This window comes from Euprymna scolopes, chromosome 5 (genome assembly GCF_053919585.1).
Source record: "Euprymna scolopes isolate OS-2025 chromosome 5, ASM5391958v1, whole genome shotgun sequence".
Classification (NCBI taxonomy): Eukaryota; Metazoa; Mollusca; class Cephalopoda; order Sepiida; family Sepiolidae; genus Euprymna; species Euprymna scolopes.
This window is the reverse complement of record NC_136486.1, coordinates 37,997,368-38,015,735: the sequence shown is the minus strand read 5'-3', so window position 1 is coordinate 38,015,735 and position 18,368 is coordinate 37,997,368. Positions and strand designations below refer to the sequence as shown.

The following is an 18,368-nucleotide window of genomic DNA, read 5'->3' as shown; positions in this document are numbered from 1 at the left end:
CAAACCGGAACTTGCTTAATCTCAACTAGAATTATCTGCCCCTCACCGGAAGAAGAAATATCGTCCTCTTCCTGTTTATCCCTCATCTAGACTTGGGTGCAACATTTTTTTGGTCGTGCTAATCTAAGCTCATCCAACACCTTAGTCTTATTAATTCGTATTAAAATTTGCCAAATTTAAAGAAATATGCCACCCAAATTCGATCCCACTGCAGTGCATACTGGTAAGTTCGCCTTTTTAGGCAATATTCTTGTTATAATCTTGTTATCGATTAACACGTATATCCATGTGGCCTCTGTAAATTCCTTATTCATTTTTTTTAAAATCAAATTTTACCAACCATTTTTCTGTTTGTTATTAAAATTATTTTAAATCATTTGTATAAAAATGCTCGTATATTGTTTATTAATAAACATTGTGAATTGACTAGATTCATATTGTTGATAACTTAAAGCTTGGAGATTTCAATTTCACGTGTGCCACGTAAATTTTTCCCAGCTTCCTTAAGCTTTCTTATCTATTTACTTATTTTTTTTTTAAAATAACATTTAACGATGTTTAATTATGAAAAATAAGAGGTAGATTAACTAATTTCTTATTTTTAGAAAAACATTTTTCATGAATCATAAAAGAATGTTAATTTTCAGAACGTTTATTCGGTGCTGCTTAGTAGAAAAATGTTAGTACCTGTTTGGTACTTCTGCAGAATACGGATTGGGTCGACCTAGACGAGAGGATCCAAAATGGCCGACCAGGACTGAGATATGACACGTGCCGTTGTTTCCTTAATAAATTATTTCAGTTAGAGCCGATGAATTGTCAGATATTTTTTTTTTTTTTAATTTCGTTTTGTTTTGGTAAGGTTTCATTATTATTTAACATTTATTTGTGTGTAAGTTGCTATTTATTAGTATAAGCTCGAGCCGTTGTTTCCTTAATAAATTATTTCAGCTAGAGCCGATGAATTGTCAGATTTTTTTTTTTTTTTTTACTTCGTTTTGTTTTGGTAAGGTTTCATTATTATTTAACATTTATTAATACATGAGATATTTCTTCCTAACTGAAATAATTTATTAAGGAAACAACGGCACGTGTCATATCTCAGTCCTGGTCGGCCATTTTGGATCCTCTCGTCTAGGTCGACCTTCGGGGTGTTTGAAAACGAAAATTACGGCAAACGCGTAGTTTCCAAGATATGATGAAATGTTAGTTTTAAAAAAGTGGGGGATCACTTTTCTATATTAACGTAAAATGAGCACCTACTTTGTGGCCACGTACCCTCGGAAAATCGTTTAAAATTACCACCAACGTTTAAAATTCCAAGAAACAAGTTTTCAAGATATGAAGAAATGGGGTTTGTATTACTGTACACATAGATTCGAAAAAGTTGTCAAAAAACAAATATATAACAAATAAATGTTATCAAAAGCAAGATAAGTTACTTTTCTACCAAACTGGATATATTTTTCGTGTTTTTATTCAATGTAACATGTTTATTCAGCTCGAAAAACATAGTGTTTACCGATGTATTGGAAAATTCAAGATGGCGTCTGATTCTCTCTTTAACACGGTAAGTTTGGGAAAAGGTGTTATAAATAAAAACCCAGATAAAATACTGTTAAAAACTCGCTCAATATATGTTACCGTGACATAGGTTGACATATATTCGGCTGGTTTTTAATAGTATTTTGTATAGTTTTTTATTTATAACACCTTTTCCCAAACTTACCGTGTTAAAGAGAGAATCAGACGCCATCTTGAATTTTCCAATACATCGGTAAACACTGTATGTTTTTCAAGCTGAATAAATATGTTACATTGAATAAAAACACGAAAAATATATCCAGTTTGGTAGAAAAGTAACTTATCTTGCCTTTGATAACATTTATTTGTTATATTTGTTTTTTGACAACGTTTTCGAATCTGTGTACAGTAATACAAACCCCAGAAAGGCACTCATTTTATGGTCGCCTCTTTTTTTTAATTTTTTTTTTTATTTTGAGGGAGTTTTTAATAGGTGCTTGCTTCACCCATTGATTATTTGGGTTTGTACACATAGATTCGAAAATTTGTAAAAAAACAAAACAAATATATAACAAATAAATGTTATCAAAGGCAAGATAAGTTACTTTTCTACCAAACTGGATATAATTTTCGTGTTTTTATTCAATGTAACATGTTTATTCAGCTTCAAAAGTATATAGTGTTTACTTACCGATGTATTGGAAAATTCAAAATGGCGCCCAACTCTCTCTTTAACACGGTAAGTTCGGGAAAAGGTGTTATAAATAATAAACTAGACAAAATACTGTTATAAATTCGTTCAATATATATTACCGTGACATAACTTGACATATATTCGGTGGTTTTTTAATATTATTATTTCCCGAACTTACCGTGTTTAAGGGAGAGTCGGGCGCCATTTTGAATTTTCCAATACATCGGTAAACACTGTATACTTTTCAAGCTGTATAAACATGTTAAATTGAATAAAAACACGAAAATTATATCCAGTTTGGTAGAAAAGTAACTTATCTTGCCTTTGATAACATTTATTTGTTATATATTTGTTTTTTGACAACTTTTTCGAATCTGTGTACTATAATACAAACCCCTTAAAAAGTGTATATTAAGTTTTTGCAATACTTTTTTCAATTCAATATCTTTTTTTTCCAGTCTACATCAGGGCTGTTGGTGGAGAAGTTCCTGGTACTTCATCTCTTGCTCCCAAAATTGGTCCCCTTGGTTTGGTAAGTCGATTGAAAACAAACCTGTCATTTTCAAGCCTATCAAATGTTAATAGACACTTTACAGCAAACAGTCGAATTCCCAACGGTCACAATATCAAAAATACTTCTGGTACCTGTGAGCAGAAACAAAAATATCATATTCCAAAATCATATAAATTGATCAAGTAATTTTATTTTAAGAAAAATTTTAAGTGGAAAGAAAATTGCCTTGCGTCTCCCTCTTAAAACAAAGGGAGATAACTCACTAAATGAAATGTTAGATCAGCCTTGTAATGCCTACGATTTATTAATCACTTCAAATTGTTTAAAAAAGATTTTCTTTATTAAAAATAAAGCTACTTGATCAATTTAAGATTTTAAAAATCTTATGCCATGGGTATGTGCTTGTAGCGACATTCTCGCACTGAATTGAGTCGGCTCTAGATGAATTCACATCTTGCACCAGCGCAACCTGTCGATGTCTTGATTGGCGGCCAGATCTTGATTTCGGTGAAAACTGAAGATTCTCAGATCTGTTTTGACAGCCAGGTTTTACTTACCCACCTGTTTTTTCCAGCCGGTGGATGTATTCAGAGCCGGCACACAGTGAATGACGTTCCTAAACCAGTTTAGTCGTCTTTTGTGCCGCGTCATTTCAATGCTTGGAATATTACATCTGGCATGGGTTTTGGTATTAAGAATTCATTGATGTGACAAAAGATGGGGTACTTATGCAGAGAGTCATCTGGACGTAACTCACCGGACGCTCGGCTTGCCCCGTAAAACGACGTCAACAGCCGGAGTTAGCCGAGCGTCGGCGAGGAAAAGCAAGCCGAGCGTGGGCGCTGAAAACATAAGAAAAGAGAAACCTACCTTAATGTAAAATTTGTTAAAACTTTTATTTACTGTAACGGAAAACAAATTGGTACTAGTGCATGAGCTGGCCTGGGCGTGGCTTATCACTCGCTCGGATTTCTCCGTAAAATGACGTCACATGCTGCCATCTGACGGAGAAAATGGACGAGGGGGGGGGGGCTTACAGAGAGAGAAAACGCGAAAAAATTAATGGCCGACTGGGGGGGGAGGGGCTAGCAGTAGCAGCGCCAAATACAAGTTTCCAGAATATTTCAACACGAAACTGCTTGAAAAATTAATTATAGCATTTTCTTTAATTACTATAAAATTAATATAGTGGTAAAATTATTTAAAAAAAAAAAAAGAAAACAGAAGCCAAATTAAAAAAAAAGAAGGCCAAATACAATTTCTTGAAGGCCAAACCATTTCAAAAACGGCCAAATTCACGAAATTAGCCATTAAAAGAATAATAAATGGTAACATTATCAATAAAAGTTACTTTCCAACTTATCTGCATCATTCGTTGGTATTTTTAAGTAGTTTTAAGTGCTTTTTATTTCATATCGAATGTTAGAGCGGTTTAAAATTATACCGTCGGATAGTTCCTAAATTCCGCTAACCTTGCGAAGTTCTAAAATGCCGTAAAACATACCCTGTTTTTTTTTTTTTTTTTAATAATTACTACTTTTTTAAATAGAAAAATGAATGATGCAGGTAAGTTGCAAAGTAATTTTTATTGTCAAATAATAACAGAAAAACTTACCGTAATTATTTTTCACATGCATGGGAGTCAAATAGAAGAAAACTTGTAATGTTTTCAAGGAAAAAAGCTAAACAAAAAAAATGGACGACGCTCGTTGAAAACCGTCGAACTACATCGCCGACGCTCGGCTAACTCCGGCTGTTGACGTTGTGTTACGGGGCTAGCCGAGCGTCCGGTGAGTTACGTCCGGATCACTCTCTGCATAAGTACCAAAGATGGAATGTATAAAACCATGTTTGTCACAAATAATGGTCAGTCTTTACTAATTCTGTTTTTCAAGGTATAATTAAATTACTTTTTTGTTAGTTGGTAAAAGTTTGGGTTTTGCAGTTTAGTATTCAAACTGATGCTACATCAGCATACTAATTAACAGGTCAAACTATCAGATGCTGAAACCCTTAGCCAATCAGATCACAGCAATAGGTGTATCAGAATTTTTGTAGGAATTTTTGACACCCCTAACACGAAACTGCAAATAAAATATAAAAAACTCGTAATTTCTGTTTTAAAGGTGGATTGTTTATTTTCTTTATGGATTATACTTCCAAAATAAACTATTAAAGTTGTATAAAAAGTAATAGAAATATTTTTTAAAAAATAATGAAATTAATTGAATCTTACGAGTTCAGTATTTTTCAATTTTTAAACTTTAAAAATCTATCAAAATTTTTCTATTGATTCTATTTTTACGATATTTTCAGGGTCAATGTGAAATTTTATGCTCTTTCCAATAAATCGAATATAATATTTTAGACAAACGTTTTTTTTTTTTAATTCACCCCCCCCCCTTTCAAATGTCTATTAAAAAGTAAATTTATGTACCAAAGTTTTATATATCACAAATTGAAGATAAAAGATCAATAAATAATATTCAAATTTAAAACAAAAAAAAAAAAGTAGTGTTTTTTTTTTTTTTAGAAATTTACCTTCTAAAGTCCGTAGTTTAAAACCTTTTTTTTTTTTTTTTTTTTAATGAAACCTTGGTCCTTGCTCCTTTAATTGAAAAAAAACTTAGGGCTTCGAGGAGTTATAAGCTTCGAAAGATAGCGGGTGGAATTATTCAATAGTTTTCACAAAATTTCTGACACTGCTATCGGAGCAATCACTGGCCAAGCGCTAAGTGAATATTTCAACGAGTTAAAATTGGTTGAAGCAATAATTACTTTCATTGAATTAAGAATTCAGTCTTTTGTGAAAACTTTCAAACCCTAAAAAAAAAAATTCAAAGAACTGATTTTCTTTTTCACCCTAACCTAACCTAGTTGAAAGGAGTTCCCTAAAATACAAAACAACCATAAACTAATTGGTATGATTAAAAAAAGAGTAAAAAAAAAAATTGTCATTATCCCCTCCCCCCCAAAAAAAACGTTCCAGTATGATAGTGTTTTCTTTCAAAAAAAAAAAAAAAAAATTCATTTTATGTTTTCCTTGTAACGAAAAATATTTTTACATTGAAATTATTGTATAATAACGATTTTCTTTTTAATGGTGTTTTTAAAACCTCTTTGTTAATAAATCAGTTGTCGTTCGGCATCTCCTGTCTGTTTATGTAACCTGATGAAATGTTGATTTAAACACTCTTCGTATATTGCAAAAGTATCAATTTGGATTAATAGTTTCTATCATCAGTTTATATATATATATATATATATACACTAGCATTTCAGCCCTGGCATTGCCCGGATGTTTGGAGGTATATGCTGAGCAAAAAAAAAAAAAGCGGTCAATTTTTTTAACTTTGACCCCTATTATGACCCATGAACATTTATTGTTTTGGGCTCAAATCAAGTTATTAAGTTAGATCCATGTCCAAGGAACCTATATCTAAAATTTCAAGTGTTTAGACCCAAATTTGTCGAAGGAGTTTGATAGAGTTCAAAGGTCAAATCGTTGAACTTTTACCCCTTAACAGCCAAATTTCTTGCTGAAAAAGGATTACAAAGATTTTCCCAAATCTCAATACCCTGTATATCAAATTTTGAGTCTGTAGACTTAAAATTGACAGTTATTGCATAGGGAAATGTATACACACAGACAGACACAGTCACTTATATATATATATATATATATATATATATATATATATATATATATATAAATATAAAATGTTGCTTTTGTGTGTAGTCATCTCCCAACACCCACCGAGACGCATTACGATTGTAATCTGTACATCCATTAAGTAATTTTTTATATAAACATTCTAATGAAAATTAATACTTTTTATTTGTCTAGTTGCTCCAAACTTTTTATACAATGATCCCATATCAACTATCATTTTTTTTGCAACCCCACCAAAAAGAAAATTAACTTCTGAAAAAAAACAAAACAACTTTCAAACTTGAGAGCAACAACAACTATATAAACTGATGTTAATGCCGGTTATCCAGTAAATTCTACTATTTACTCCTAAAGTTCTAATATTTTCATAAATATCATTTTTGAGTTTGATAAATGTAAGGTTTTCCTTTCATGTCATAGTTTCTTACAACAAACAGCTTAAAAGTGACTGTACAAAAGAAATTAATGCATTTAATGATTTATTTAGGTTTTATTTTAACCTTATATATTTATATTAATGCATTGTATTTTTGTAAGGGGTTAATCTATATAAGCACCAAAGGATTTGTCTGTACTAACTTTATTAGTAAATTAACTCCTACACAACAAATTCATCCCAATTAAGTTAAATATGTAAACAAAATCAAACCATCATAGAATGATGCAGCCCCCATCTTTCTGTAAAGAAAATATGAATTTATTGCATAAGTTATCTCCCTTTCTGAGGACTAAATCTTTTTTTTTTTTTCTAAAAGTATTTTCCTAACTATTTGCTGTATTATTACACTCTTCTGGAAAAAAAGTCTTAAATGTGTATTTAAAGTTTTTTTTTTTTTATCTTCAGTCTCCAAAGAAAGTTGGTGATGATATTGCTAAAGGAACTCAAGATTGTAAAGGACTCAAGATTACTGTGAAATTGACCATCCAGAATCGTCAAGCTGCAGTTTCTGTTGTCCCCAGTGCTGCCTCTCTCATCATCAAAGCCCTCAAAGAACCAGCACGAGACAGAAAAAAGGTTAAACACAGTAAGTGGTTCTTTTTTTTCCCATGTGTCCATTCATCTTGATAAAATCTTATATTCTTTAGCGTCCGTTTTACATTTTGACTTGTTGGACAGTTTTTAGAAATTGACCACCAAACTGATCTATCTCTGGCCACATCTTTCTTCAAACTACATAAACTGAAATGCAACAAATTTTCTTGGTTGCTTATTTAGATGAAGCAAGATTTTTATAGACCAGATGCTCTTCCTAACGGTGACAGAGCCACTGCTTTTTATTAGGGTACCATTTCAAGGTGATTGTCTTCCAATGCTAAGAAGTGCTTCACCTACTTTTGTCGGAAAGTTAGTCGAAATAGCTGTTTTCATAGCTGAATGTGCGGTTTTTGATTTTGGTGAATCTGGAATCTAAGACAACTTTATCAAGACGTGTCTGGAATAAGATCTGTTGATTAATTAAGAAAAAGAAAGAAAAAAAAGTCAAATAGATGCATGTAATTCTGAGCCCCCCCCGTCCCAGAGCAGATTATTTTAAAACCAGTAAAGATACATCACATCTGTTCCACAAGAAAAGCAAGCAACAAGGCTTATGTTCTCTCACCAGTTATTTTACTGAACTTAGTGAATTTACGCAGTTTCGTTAGTGTTGACAATGTAAAAACATGACGAAAAAAAAAAAATTAGAGGTATTTCTGCAAAGAAGCTACTGATAGTTGAATTCAATTTTTTACCGTACCTTTTATTTTCTAAATTGTTAGGTGAAAATACAGAATAGTTACAAAACCTCTCCTCTCTACATGTTAAGAATGTATTCCTAAATGTTATTTTAGCAATGGTACCATCTCTGCATCGGTACCAAATTAGAAATTAGGCTTAAAATTTTTTAAATTTTGAATAATTGTGAGTCGTATTATGAACATGCCCCACACAGTAATTGTTCGTAATTAATTTTTATTTATTTATTTTTTTTTTCAGTCAAACATAATGGCAATTTAACTTTTGATGACATCATTTCCGTAGCACGTACGATGAGGGAAAGAAGTATGTCGAAAACATTAGCTGGAACTTGCAAAGAAATTCTTGGTAAGTTTTAATGGTATTTAAAAAAAAAAAATTTTATCTTTTAACTTAGTCATTGCTAAAACTAACGTTTTTCAACTTGAAATGATTTTTATGAGAAAGAAATGTGAATGGGTTGTCTAACAATTGTTAAGTGATTCCATCGAAATTGCCCTTTTTTTGGTCCCCCTGACAAAGGAAGGATTGACCTAGTAATTTACTCCCGTTCATTTGTTTGAACTTTTCTCAATAACCATGACTTAAATTTTAAAAAACTATGCACAAACATTAGTTGTAAAAAAGATAAATTTTTGCCAGAACGGATTTTCTGGCATAACTCTAGTTGCTCCTTAAGGACATTATAGGGTTAAAATTGCCCTCAAATCATTGCCCGTTTGTTCACACTTTTCTCAATAACCACACCTCGGGTGTTTTTGAAATTTTGCGCATTAACATTAATCATGGTGAAAGTAAATTTTTCACTCGTGGAGGTTTTATTTTTTTCTGACCTCATTTATTCAACTGGTAAGTTTCATAAATAATTTTTTGATAATGGTTTGTGAACTCTATTGCTTAGACCAAATGATTTTAATGTTTCCTTGAATGTAGTAGAGGATGGCTTTTAAAGAAATCTTGCTAGTCCTCTTCCAACTGGCATAGATTTTTTTTTTTTTTCTCTATAAAACGTGAAAAACTGAAGTTGTCAGTTCAATTGATGAAATAATTAAGTTAATGTAAATTTTCATGTTTAAAACCAATTATTATTACTAGCTTGCAAGTGTTGTGGTTGAAAAGTGGTTTCACATTAGTTTAGGAGCAGAAATCTCTTCCTGTTTAGAATTCCTTCTATATGGAAATGTAACGGAGTGCTTATGAGCACGATAGAAAATGTGTTCGCGAGCTTGCGTCTGAAAAAGAGGAAAAAGGACAGCACATGCTTGCCAGAAAACCCATGTCGAAGAAAATGGGTAGGTAAATGCTAAGATGAAAAGTGGCTGGCTAATACCAGCGTATAGTTAGAAGAAATTAAAAAATGTGCCAGATAAAATGGACATATGACAGTGAGACTTTCAAAAGTAACAAGGAATATAAAAAAGTGATATGTACCCGTGACAAAATAAAAATATATTCCAAAAGTCATGTTTTATTTTTAACTAAGAAAATCACTTTTAAATGATTAATGGGAATTTGTAGGTATTGAACTAATATGTATGAATTATTGTCGAGTTATCTCTCTTGGATTTTGAGATTTTGGTTTTCAAAATGGCAGATGAGATCATCACTCTTTGGAATCTCAAAGTTTGACTTCATTTAAAAATTGAACTACTTAATTTGTGATTTGGCAATGATATTTTCATACAGATTTTTCTTTTCATTTTCTAATATGGAGGGGAATTCTGATCAAGAACGCAAAAATGAAATGTAATATGTTGAAATTTTAATTCTAACTATAAAATGGTTTGAAAGCTTCCAAAACAATTAAAATTTGGTTATAGTCAACTAATCTACTTAACTTCCTGCATAGTACTATCGGAAGTGGTGACAAGGTAAATCTGTTCCTTCGCTTTTTTTCTCTCATGCCTATATGCATGTACTTATTAACAAAAAATTGTTTTTTTTACGTTTTTCTGATTTTTCTTTTTACTTAATCATTTAAGTTTTTTTTTTTTTTTTTGTCTTGTTTTAAGAATTATTGAAATTAGTTTTTTTTTTTTTTTAAAGAATTATTAAAAACACTTTTTACAATATTTTAAAACTATTTTGCGAATATTTATTGTATACATTATTTTTTGTTAAAAATTGTTTTGATTTCAATTTTATTTTTATAAACATGTTCAAATAAAATTAAAAAATAACTTTTTATAATTTCATAAACATTGTTTTATAAAATTTCAAATAAAATAAAAACTAAAAAAAATTATTAAAAGTGCAAATAAAAACCTATTTTCATCTGTATAATTTTGCTAATTTTTATTGTATTCTTTTCAATAATGTCCTTTTCTTATATTTTATTTCAATAAATCGTTTCACAGTAGAAATACTGAAGAATAGTAAAAGTGAAGACACTGATTTGCCATGTCACTGTTTCTGGTAGTGCTACGCCAGAAGTTAGGAAGTATGTTAGCTAACTACAGTCTAAAATTTTGTTCACTTATGGAACAATAATCGGAATTAAATGCCTGGAAACTCTTTCAAGTGTTTTTTTCTAAGCTTTTAAATTGACTAGGATTAGGCACAAATGCGCTACTTCATAATCTTAAAACAATCTTTGGAGTTAGAAGCCATTTTAGTTTTAAAAAAGAAATGTTCCAAACAAAATGGCAGTATCAATCCAGAGAAGCTTTGAATTGTAAAAGTTTGCAGACTAAGACAAAGGTTTTCTGGTAGGTAGTCAATCCGATGAAGTCCTTAGACAAAGAGCAAAGTTCCTTGTGTGAAGATGAAAAGTATGTCAGAATTCTGAAATATCCAGTATGTTTTGTGAAGTGATTCCAGTTTGATTGGTCAGTGGCAGAGCGTCATTCCATTTGATTGGTCAGTTAACATCCTGTCTATAAACCTTCCAATTTTTTGTAATCATACTCTAGCAGTATCAGAATTTTGGGGGAATTTTTGACACCCCTAACAGAAAACTGCGAATAAAATATAGAAAACTCGTAATTTCTCTTTCTAAAGTGGGTTATTTATTTTCTTTATAGAATATGCTTCCAAAATAAACTATTTAAGTTGTTTAAAAAATAATAGAAATATTATTTTTCATTTTTTAAAAAAGTGTTTACAAAGTGCGTGCGTGCGCTCAGGGAGCCATTTTGTTACGTAGTGAAATCAATTGATTTTTATGAGATGAATATTTTTCAATTTTTAAACTTTAAAAATCTATCAAAATTTTCCTATTCGTTCAATTGTTACGTTTTTTTTCAGGGTGAATGTAAAATTTTATGCTCTTTCCGATAAACTGAATGTAATATTTTAGACAAACGTTGTTTTATAAATTCACCCCCCCCCCATTTTGAAATGTCTATGAGAATTTTAATAATTAATTTTGGTCGATACGTTTTATATATCACAAATTGAAGATAAAACATGAATAAATAAAATACTCAAATTTAAAATAACAAAAAAATATCACTTATCTGTAAATTTACCGGTAAAGTCCAAAATGTAAATCCTTCTTTTTTCGATAACCACGTGTTTTTTTTTTACGTAGAAGCTTAATTTTTGTTTAGAATTTTCCAGTCAATATTTTTCGGTCAGTGTATATTTTTATATTTAATTCCTAGTTTCCTGTTTTTTTCGATATAAAAAAAAAAAAAGACGATACCATATAATGCAGATTTATAGTATAATAAATAAAAAATTCAGGTATTTCTTTAAGATATTAAAAAAAAAAAAATTTACATTTCATATCTTCGTCATTCGTAATCCGTGTAAATCCAAAAATAAAAAATCCCAGTTTTCATGTACGATAGCGTAAAGGCGCCAACATTAAAAAAAAAAAGGACGATGTTATCTCCCTTTATTCATATAGGGTCAATATGAAGCCACCCTCGAAAATTCCTTTAAAATTACGGCCGAATCTGTTCATTGCAATGTGGCCATAAAGTGGGTGCCCATTTGACGTCACATCATTATAGAAAAGTATAGTTTCGTTTGCCGTATATATAAATGGTTATTTCCGTTTTCAGCGCCTCCGAAAACCTTTGAAAGTGGAAAATTTGAAGGAATATAATCCAATATCGAGATTATTAAGGTTTCTGAATTAGTGTTTTTTTTACACTTATAGGCTTCCGTAGATAAGAAAGTGATAATCTTAACATCCGGTGTCTTTACAACTTTCTTGAAAGACACGCGTTGTCGCGATATGTGTTGGAAAAATCCTTCCATTTAAAAAATACATGGATTATAATACATAAATATGAATAAATTCTCATACAGGAAGATTAAAAGAAAGCATATCTTACTCATTAACCAGGTAAGTTGTATATTTTGCCGTTAAAATAAATATCGTAAGATTCAAGTAATGTTATTGTTCGACAAGCCGTGTAATGTTAAGTGAAGAAATCGAAGGAAAAATAAATAAAATTGTTTATTTCTCTATTAAAGCTTTTATGATATTAAAATTTGGTCTTTGCTCGTTTTATTGAAATAAAATTTACGGGTTTAAATTACGTTTTCATATTGTTATAATCTGATAGAAAGATAGGTGTCTATTCAAAATGGCGACTTGGCTGAAAATTCCCCCAAAATTCTGATACTGCTAATCATACTCTCATAATTGTACTAAAAATATTGCAACAGATTTTTTTATTTTATAACACCACTTGTATCAATGTACTGATTGCACTTAGAAAACGTTAAGTGTAATATTTAACCATAGCTCAAAAATGAAGTTTATTTATGCGTTTCTTAAGAACATATAATGCAAACTGCTATGTTAGCTTAAATTCACGTTAAATATACATTTTATTGTTGCATTTTTTTTCTTAACCATTTAATTTGCGTGTTGAAATTTTTAAATGTTTTTTTTTTTTTCCTCCGGCTTAGTTATATATTTGTTTTCAATTTTGTATTTTCCCTCGTATAGGCACTGCTCAGTCTGTTGGCTGTACTGTAGATAATCAACCTCCTCATGATATCATTGACCTGATCAACGAAGGAGAATATGAAGTTCCATCTGTAAGTGCTTTTTTTTTTTTTTTTTTATACCAAATCTAAGCTATTTACGATTATCAATCTTAAATAATTTTTATGCTCAGTAATTTTCTCTTCTCATAAAATTAAAAACAATATTCTTTGCTGAATTCCTACATGTTTATTCTGATTCAAATTAAACAAATTATAGAAATGTAATAGTTGTATGATTGACAGTTTTAGGATGAGTATGCTTTTTGTAGAAAATGCTGGAATCATTTGTTACTTGATTTTTGGTAGAATTTTTTCTCTCACAAGTATGTAGAAGTAGTATTTTGGTTATTTGTCTTTAGTAAGCATTGAGCTTTCAACTTCCATAAAACCGTCACTCCAAACTGATTGTTGAAGGTTTTTACTTTTTAAACAATGTGGACAATTCCTGTATGAATTTTGGGAGGCTTTAACTTGTCTTGATATGTAGTATCAATATTTAACAATCTTTTTTATTTTTTTTCAAATTAGCACTCATTTAATAAAATTCTGAAATCTAAAAAAACGCTTACAAATTGAAAAATTTTCTGGTTTTTACTGATTTCACTTTAGTTTCATTTTTCTCTCTCCAAAAGCTGTTAAATGTAAAAATTCAATAAACAATATAAAAGCTGTTTATTATGGGATATTATGAGCTTTACTAAAATTATTTATGCCTTAGCAATGGTCAGATGACCTGTAAAACTACTGTATTATATAAATATCTAAAAAAAAAAAAAAAAAATGCATTCTTATAAAATTTGTGCTGACTTGGTCTTTGGTTCAGTTCTTGATTTTAAAAGTATCTTTAGTAAATATTTTCTCATTCTGATTTCTTATTTAGCTTAAATATCATGTATTGCAACCAAACTTATTGAAAATTTTGTTTCTAGATGTTTCTCATAAGTGAAAACCTTATTTATTTAAGTCAATATAATTGACATTTTCCTTTACTTTAATGAATTTCAGTTATTTTTAATAAGATTCTAAATTGTAAAAAATGTTCGTTCTTATTCAGAATTCTCCTTATGTTAAAACAAAAAAAAACTATTGTGTAATGGAAATGAAAAATACCATATTTCCAAAATCATGTAGATGAAGTAATTTTATTTTATAAAAAAAAAAAAAATCCAATTTTATTTAATATTGGAGAAGTGACTTGTTGCCATTTAAAAAAAAAAAAAAATTCAAAATGTGCAAGATTTGTAATGCCTACATATCTTGTTAATTGCTCAAATTCTTCATAAAAATTATACTTGATCAATTTATATGATTTTTTTTTTTTTTTTTTTTTTTATTTTGTTATGAGTACAGATTTCTCTTTACTTTTTAAAATTTTTTTAATACAAATGAAATTCTGGACGAGAATCAATTTTTTTATTTTTATGAAGTAACATCGAACTTGTATCTTTTTATTAGAATTCAAATTACATTTTTTTTTTCTTTTCAGGAATAAACAAAGATGACAACATAAAATAAATAAATTTGGTTTACAAAATTATTTTTGTTGGGTTATTTCTTTACTTTTTTGTTTATTAGCAAGTTAAAAAGAAAAATGTCTTGTAAATGCCAGAGACTACAATAAGTGTAGTATTGTTGTCTTGCCTAATTTGTGTCCTCCATTAAAAAAAAAAATTTTTTGTGTCACATGTATAGTATTGCATGAACCATTATATCATTCTACCCCGCCTTGTTCGAAACCACCATCTTTTAAACAATAGATTACAAGTCTGCACCAAATTTAAAAACGACAAAAGAAATCCAAGCTTTTAAACATGAGATAATCAATAGACTTAATTGTTCAATGGCTCTTTGAGTTTGAAAGGCAAATGGTGAAGAGAAAATGTCACTTTGAATGATGTACCATTTCCTCTTAAAGCTGTTATGTGGGAAGTGAACAGCTCAACAAAAGCAAAATGCAAATGATTAAAAATGAAAAAGCAAACAAAATGCTCTACACTAATAGTGCTATATTGAACTCCTTGTCCCTTCATCTACAAGCCATCAAGAACACTTCCACTAAGTTTGGAGCAATCCTTTCTCACAGACATTTTCTTGTTGAGCGTGGCAGACCCATGGCAAATGCCGCTTTCATGCAAGAATGTCCGAGCTCTGTCAAAAAAATTGCACAATTGGTACTTTACTACAATTGGTGCAGAAGACTTAACACCAACCTCAAAACAAGTGTTCGGCCACAATTTATAGTGCAGTAGAAGCAGATTCCTTTGAAATATAGCAGCACGGTGTACCATCCATTGAAAATGGTATGCATGCTGCATTTGACAACATGCGGTAGAGATCTGCAGGATGAGGAGACTTTAGTGGAAAACGAGTGATATTCGATGTCTACGAACACGCAATCATGAATTGATGATCCGAATCATCACTTGAATTTTTGTTGAGAGTATTCTTTGCGAGAAAGGATTGGATTCATCCAATCCTTTCTCGAACTCCATATTAATAGCCTATAGCAAAAATGGTCTCATAAGACTGCTAGATCCGTTTAGGTTCATTTTTATGATATTAATTCCTAACACAAGTTTGACTTCATAGCTGACCTCAAGTTGATGTTTATTGTGGAAGAAATTGTAATCAAAACTATCAGTAACTATCACAATAGTTTTCAATTTATTTTCTATTTTTCTGAACCATTGTTAGATGACAAACTCGAGAGGGGTGGTTAGTGGGCTACTCTTCAGACTAACCTCTTTACATTTGGAAAGCAGGTCTTATTTTATTTGTATGTGGAGAAGTGATCGGTGTAAGTCACCTATAATGAAAAAAAATCCTTGCATGTGTTGGGTATGGAGACGGGGCACTGCCAATAAAAGTGGAGGTATGAACATGCACATTCCAGATGGATTTTTAATCTACGTTCTTGAGTCCCATATGTCCAGAATTGTAATTATCACCATTCCAGGTCAGGAGGTTATGCATTGCGCAATGTAAAATAAAAAAGAACACTAATAATTTGATATTTACATCCCAGGAATATTGGTTGAGGATTGATACTTTCTTGACCTTGTGGTTAGGGAAAAAAAGTGTAGTATCTGTTCTCATATGACATTTCACCTGTTCTGTCCTCTATCAGTGGAAAAGAAAACCTTCATGACAGGCAATTTTTATTTTTGTTCTCGTCCAATGTTCCTTTTTGGGGAGCTGGATTTTCTCCACATTAAAAACTTACCTTGTGTCTAACTCTGCCCCCAGGGGAGGCAAGTAAATAGGAATATAAATAATGAAAGAAGAGAGAATATAAATAATAAAAGAGCAGACTAAAAGTCTTTCAACATGATTGACATTTCTTAGCCGTTGCGGCCACACATAAAGCAAACTTTTATGTTGATAAATCAGTCTGTTGATTTGGAGAATAATGAAGAATTGTCAGGTGTATATATGATTTTAGCAAACATTTAAAAAGTGCAAGCTAACAAATATATACATTCAATAATGCAACACGTGTATCTGATGGAAAGAAAATAATGTACAGCAAAAATTACATTAGTTTTATTTTTCATAAAGAAAATCATTTTTAAATTGTTAATGAAAATCAGATCATTTCCAAAGTTGATTTGAAACTTTCTTAAAAGTTATTTTAAGGTTTAACCAAAACTGAATTTCTTTTTTTTTTTTTTTTTTTTTTTTTCAAGAATTAGATTAAGATTTAGAAAAGCTGCACAAATAGAAAAATGGATTTAAATGCTTATATATTAATTTGATAGTGTGTTTTGTATGTCACGCTTACATCTTTTTTTCTTCTGAGTGACTCATTTAATTGTTATGACCTATCATTTCTTATAATAAATAATTTTACCAAGAATTCACAAATTTTAGTTTCTATTATAGCTTAAGGAACTCAACTTATATATATGCACACATTTTTTTTTCTTCAGAAGATTTGATTTCAGTTTTGATTCCAGCTGATGTACCAAAGTCATGGATATATTTTTTTATTTTTGAAATCAAGTTTATCACATAATCGATAGAATATTGATTATAATAATAAATACGAAAGCTGCATAAATTAAAATATATTTAAGCATATCTTACGACCGGGTTATGCTGGGCGTCCCTGCTAGCTCAGATAAACTTTTGCAGTTTTAACAAAAACTACCATAATATAACGTACTCATTTATACTGAATAGCCACAAAATACCAACATCAATATATTACGTATTAAGAAGTCCACTGGTCCCACTAGTATTTTTTTAACAAAATATCTTTGTCTTTCTGACATTCCACCATAATATTTAACTAAATGAATAAAACATTGCAAAAGTTTGATTTACTTTGAATATCTTTCCAAAATTAGTTAAATTATTTGGAATTATTTCCGTGTCCTGTAAACTATTTACAAAATAGGATTCAAATGATCAATCGTCGTTTAGCCATACAATTGGAATCTTTTTCTTTAAATAAAATTACTTAATTTGATTTTCGGTGTACAATATTTTCTCTCATGAGTACGTGCGCCAAAATTTTTTCTGTTTTTTCTTGATAGATGAGAACTGAACTTGGACTGTTGCCACTTTTACATTTTTTTAATGTTTCGATATTCTATTCACATATTTTGGTGACCCTTGTGGTTGCTGGTCTAGCTTGTTTTGTGGGGGAGAAGAGAAGTTTTACTTGACAGTTTAGAAGTCAAAATTATGTTTGGCCAAAGAAAAGAACTGGTCAAACATGAACTGAAAAAAGGAATGCTTTTTCATAGAATGGAAATCATGCTACTATGAAATAACCCTTCGACTACGATAGTATTTTTACACACATTGCCTACGATGGGTGTGAATTTTTTCACATCACATAAAATCAATTCTACGGTCTTTCAAAAAGAATTTTTTTATCAAAAAACAATACAAACATTCAAACATGGGTTTCATTCATTGATTAATGCAGTTAGGGCAAACAAGAATTCCATAGTCCTTGAAAACACCATTGTTGCATTTGTTTGTAATAGAAAACTAGGTGTTAAAAAATTAACAGCCAGCGTAGCTTAAGGGTTAAGTAGGTGCAGTAAAGTAATAACATTTTCACATGGAGAAAAAAAAAAAAAAAAAAAATTGAAATCCTTGATGAATTTCAAGGAGATTATAAATTAAATTTACCAAAATTTACCTTAATGTTATTTACACCCTCTTTTGAAACTCAAATAATGGGATTTTTTTATATCTATACTTACATGTATAGATATAAAAAAATCCCATTATTTGAGTTTCAAAAGAGGGTGTAAATAACATT

At 30.2% G+C, this 18,368-nt stretch overlaps 1 protein-coding gene across 1 annotated transcript; it reads left to right on the top strand.

The window, feature by feature from the left end:
* Positions 1-9: 9 nt before the first annotated feature.
* On the top strand, positions 10-14,627 carry LOC145276769 (large ribosomal subunit protein uL11-like). The gene is made up of 6 exons (XM_080128024.1): positions 10-223; positions 2,677-2,750; positions 7,250-7,430; positions 8,381-8,488; positions 13,050-13,141; positions 14,577-14,627. Exons 1-6 carry the CDS (start codon positions 187-189, stop codon positions 14,580-14,582), a joined length of 498 nt encoding a protein of 165 aa, XP_079984150.1. The 5' UTR covers positions 10-186; the 3' UTR covers positions 14,583-14,627.
* Positions 14,628-18,368: the final 3,741 nt, after the last annotated feature.

Excerpts from the sequence above, each read along its gene's own strand:
- LOC145276769 (XM_080128024.1), top strand. The coding sequence starts at position 187 with ATGCCACCCAAATTCGATCCCACTGCAGTGCATACTG. Across the intron at positions 224-2,676 it reads TCCCACTGCAGTGCATACTG|TCTACATCAGGGCTGTTGGT; the intron begins GTAAGTTCGCCT and ends TTTTTTTTCCAG. Across the intron at positions 8,489-13,049 it reads AACTTGCAAAGAAATTCTTG|GCACTGCTCAGTCTGTTGGC; the intron begins GTAAGTTTTAAT and ends TCCCTCGTATAG.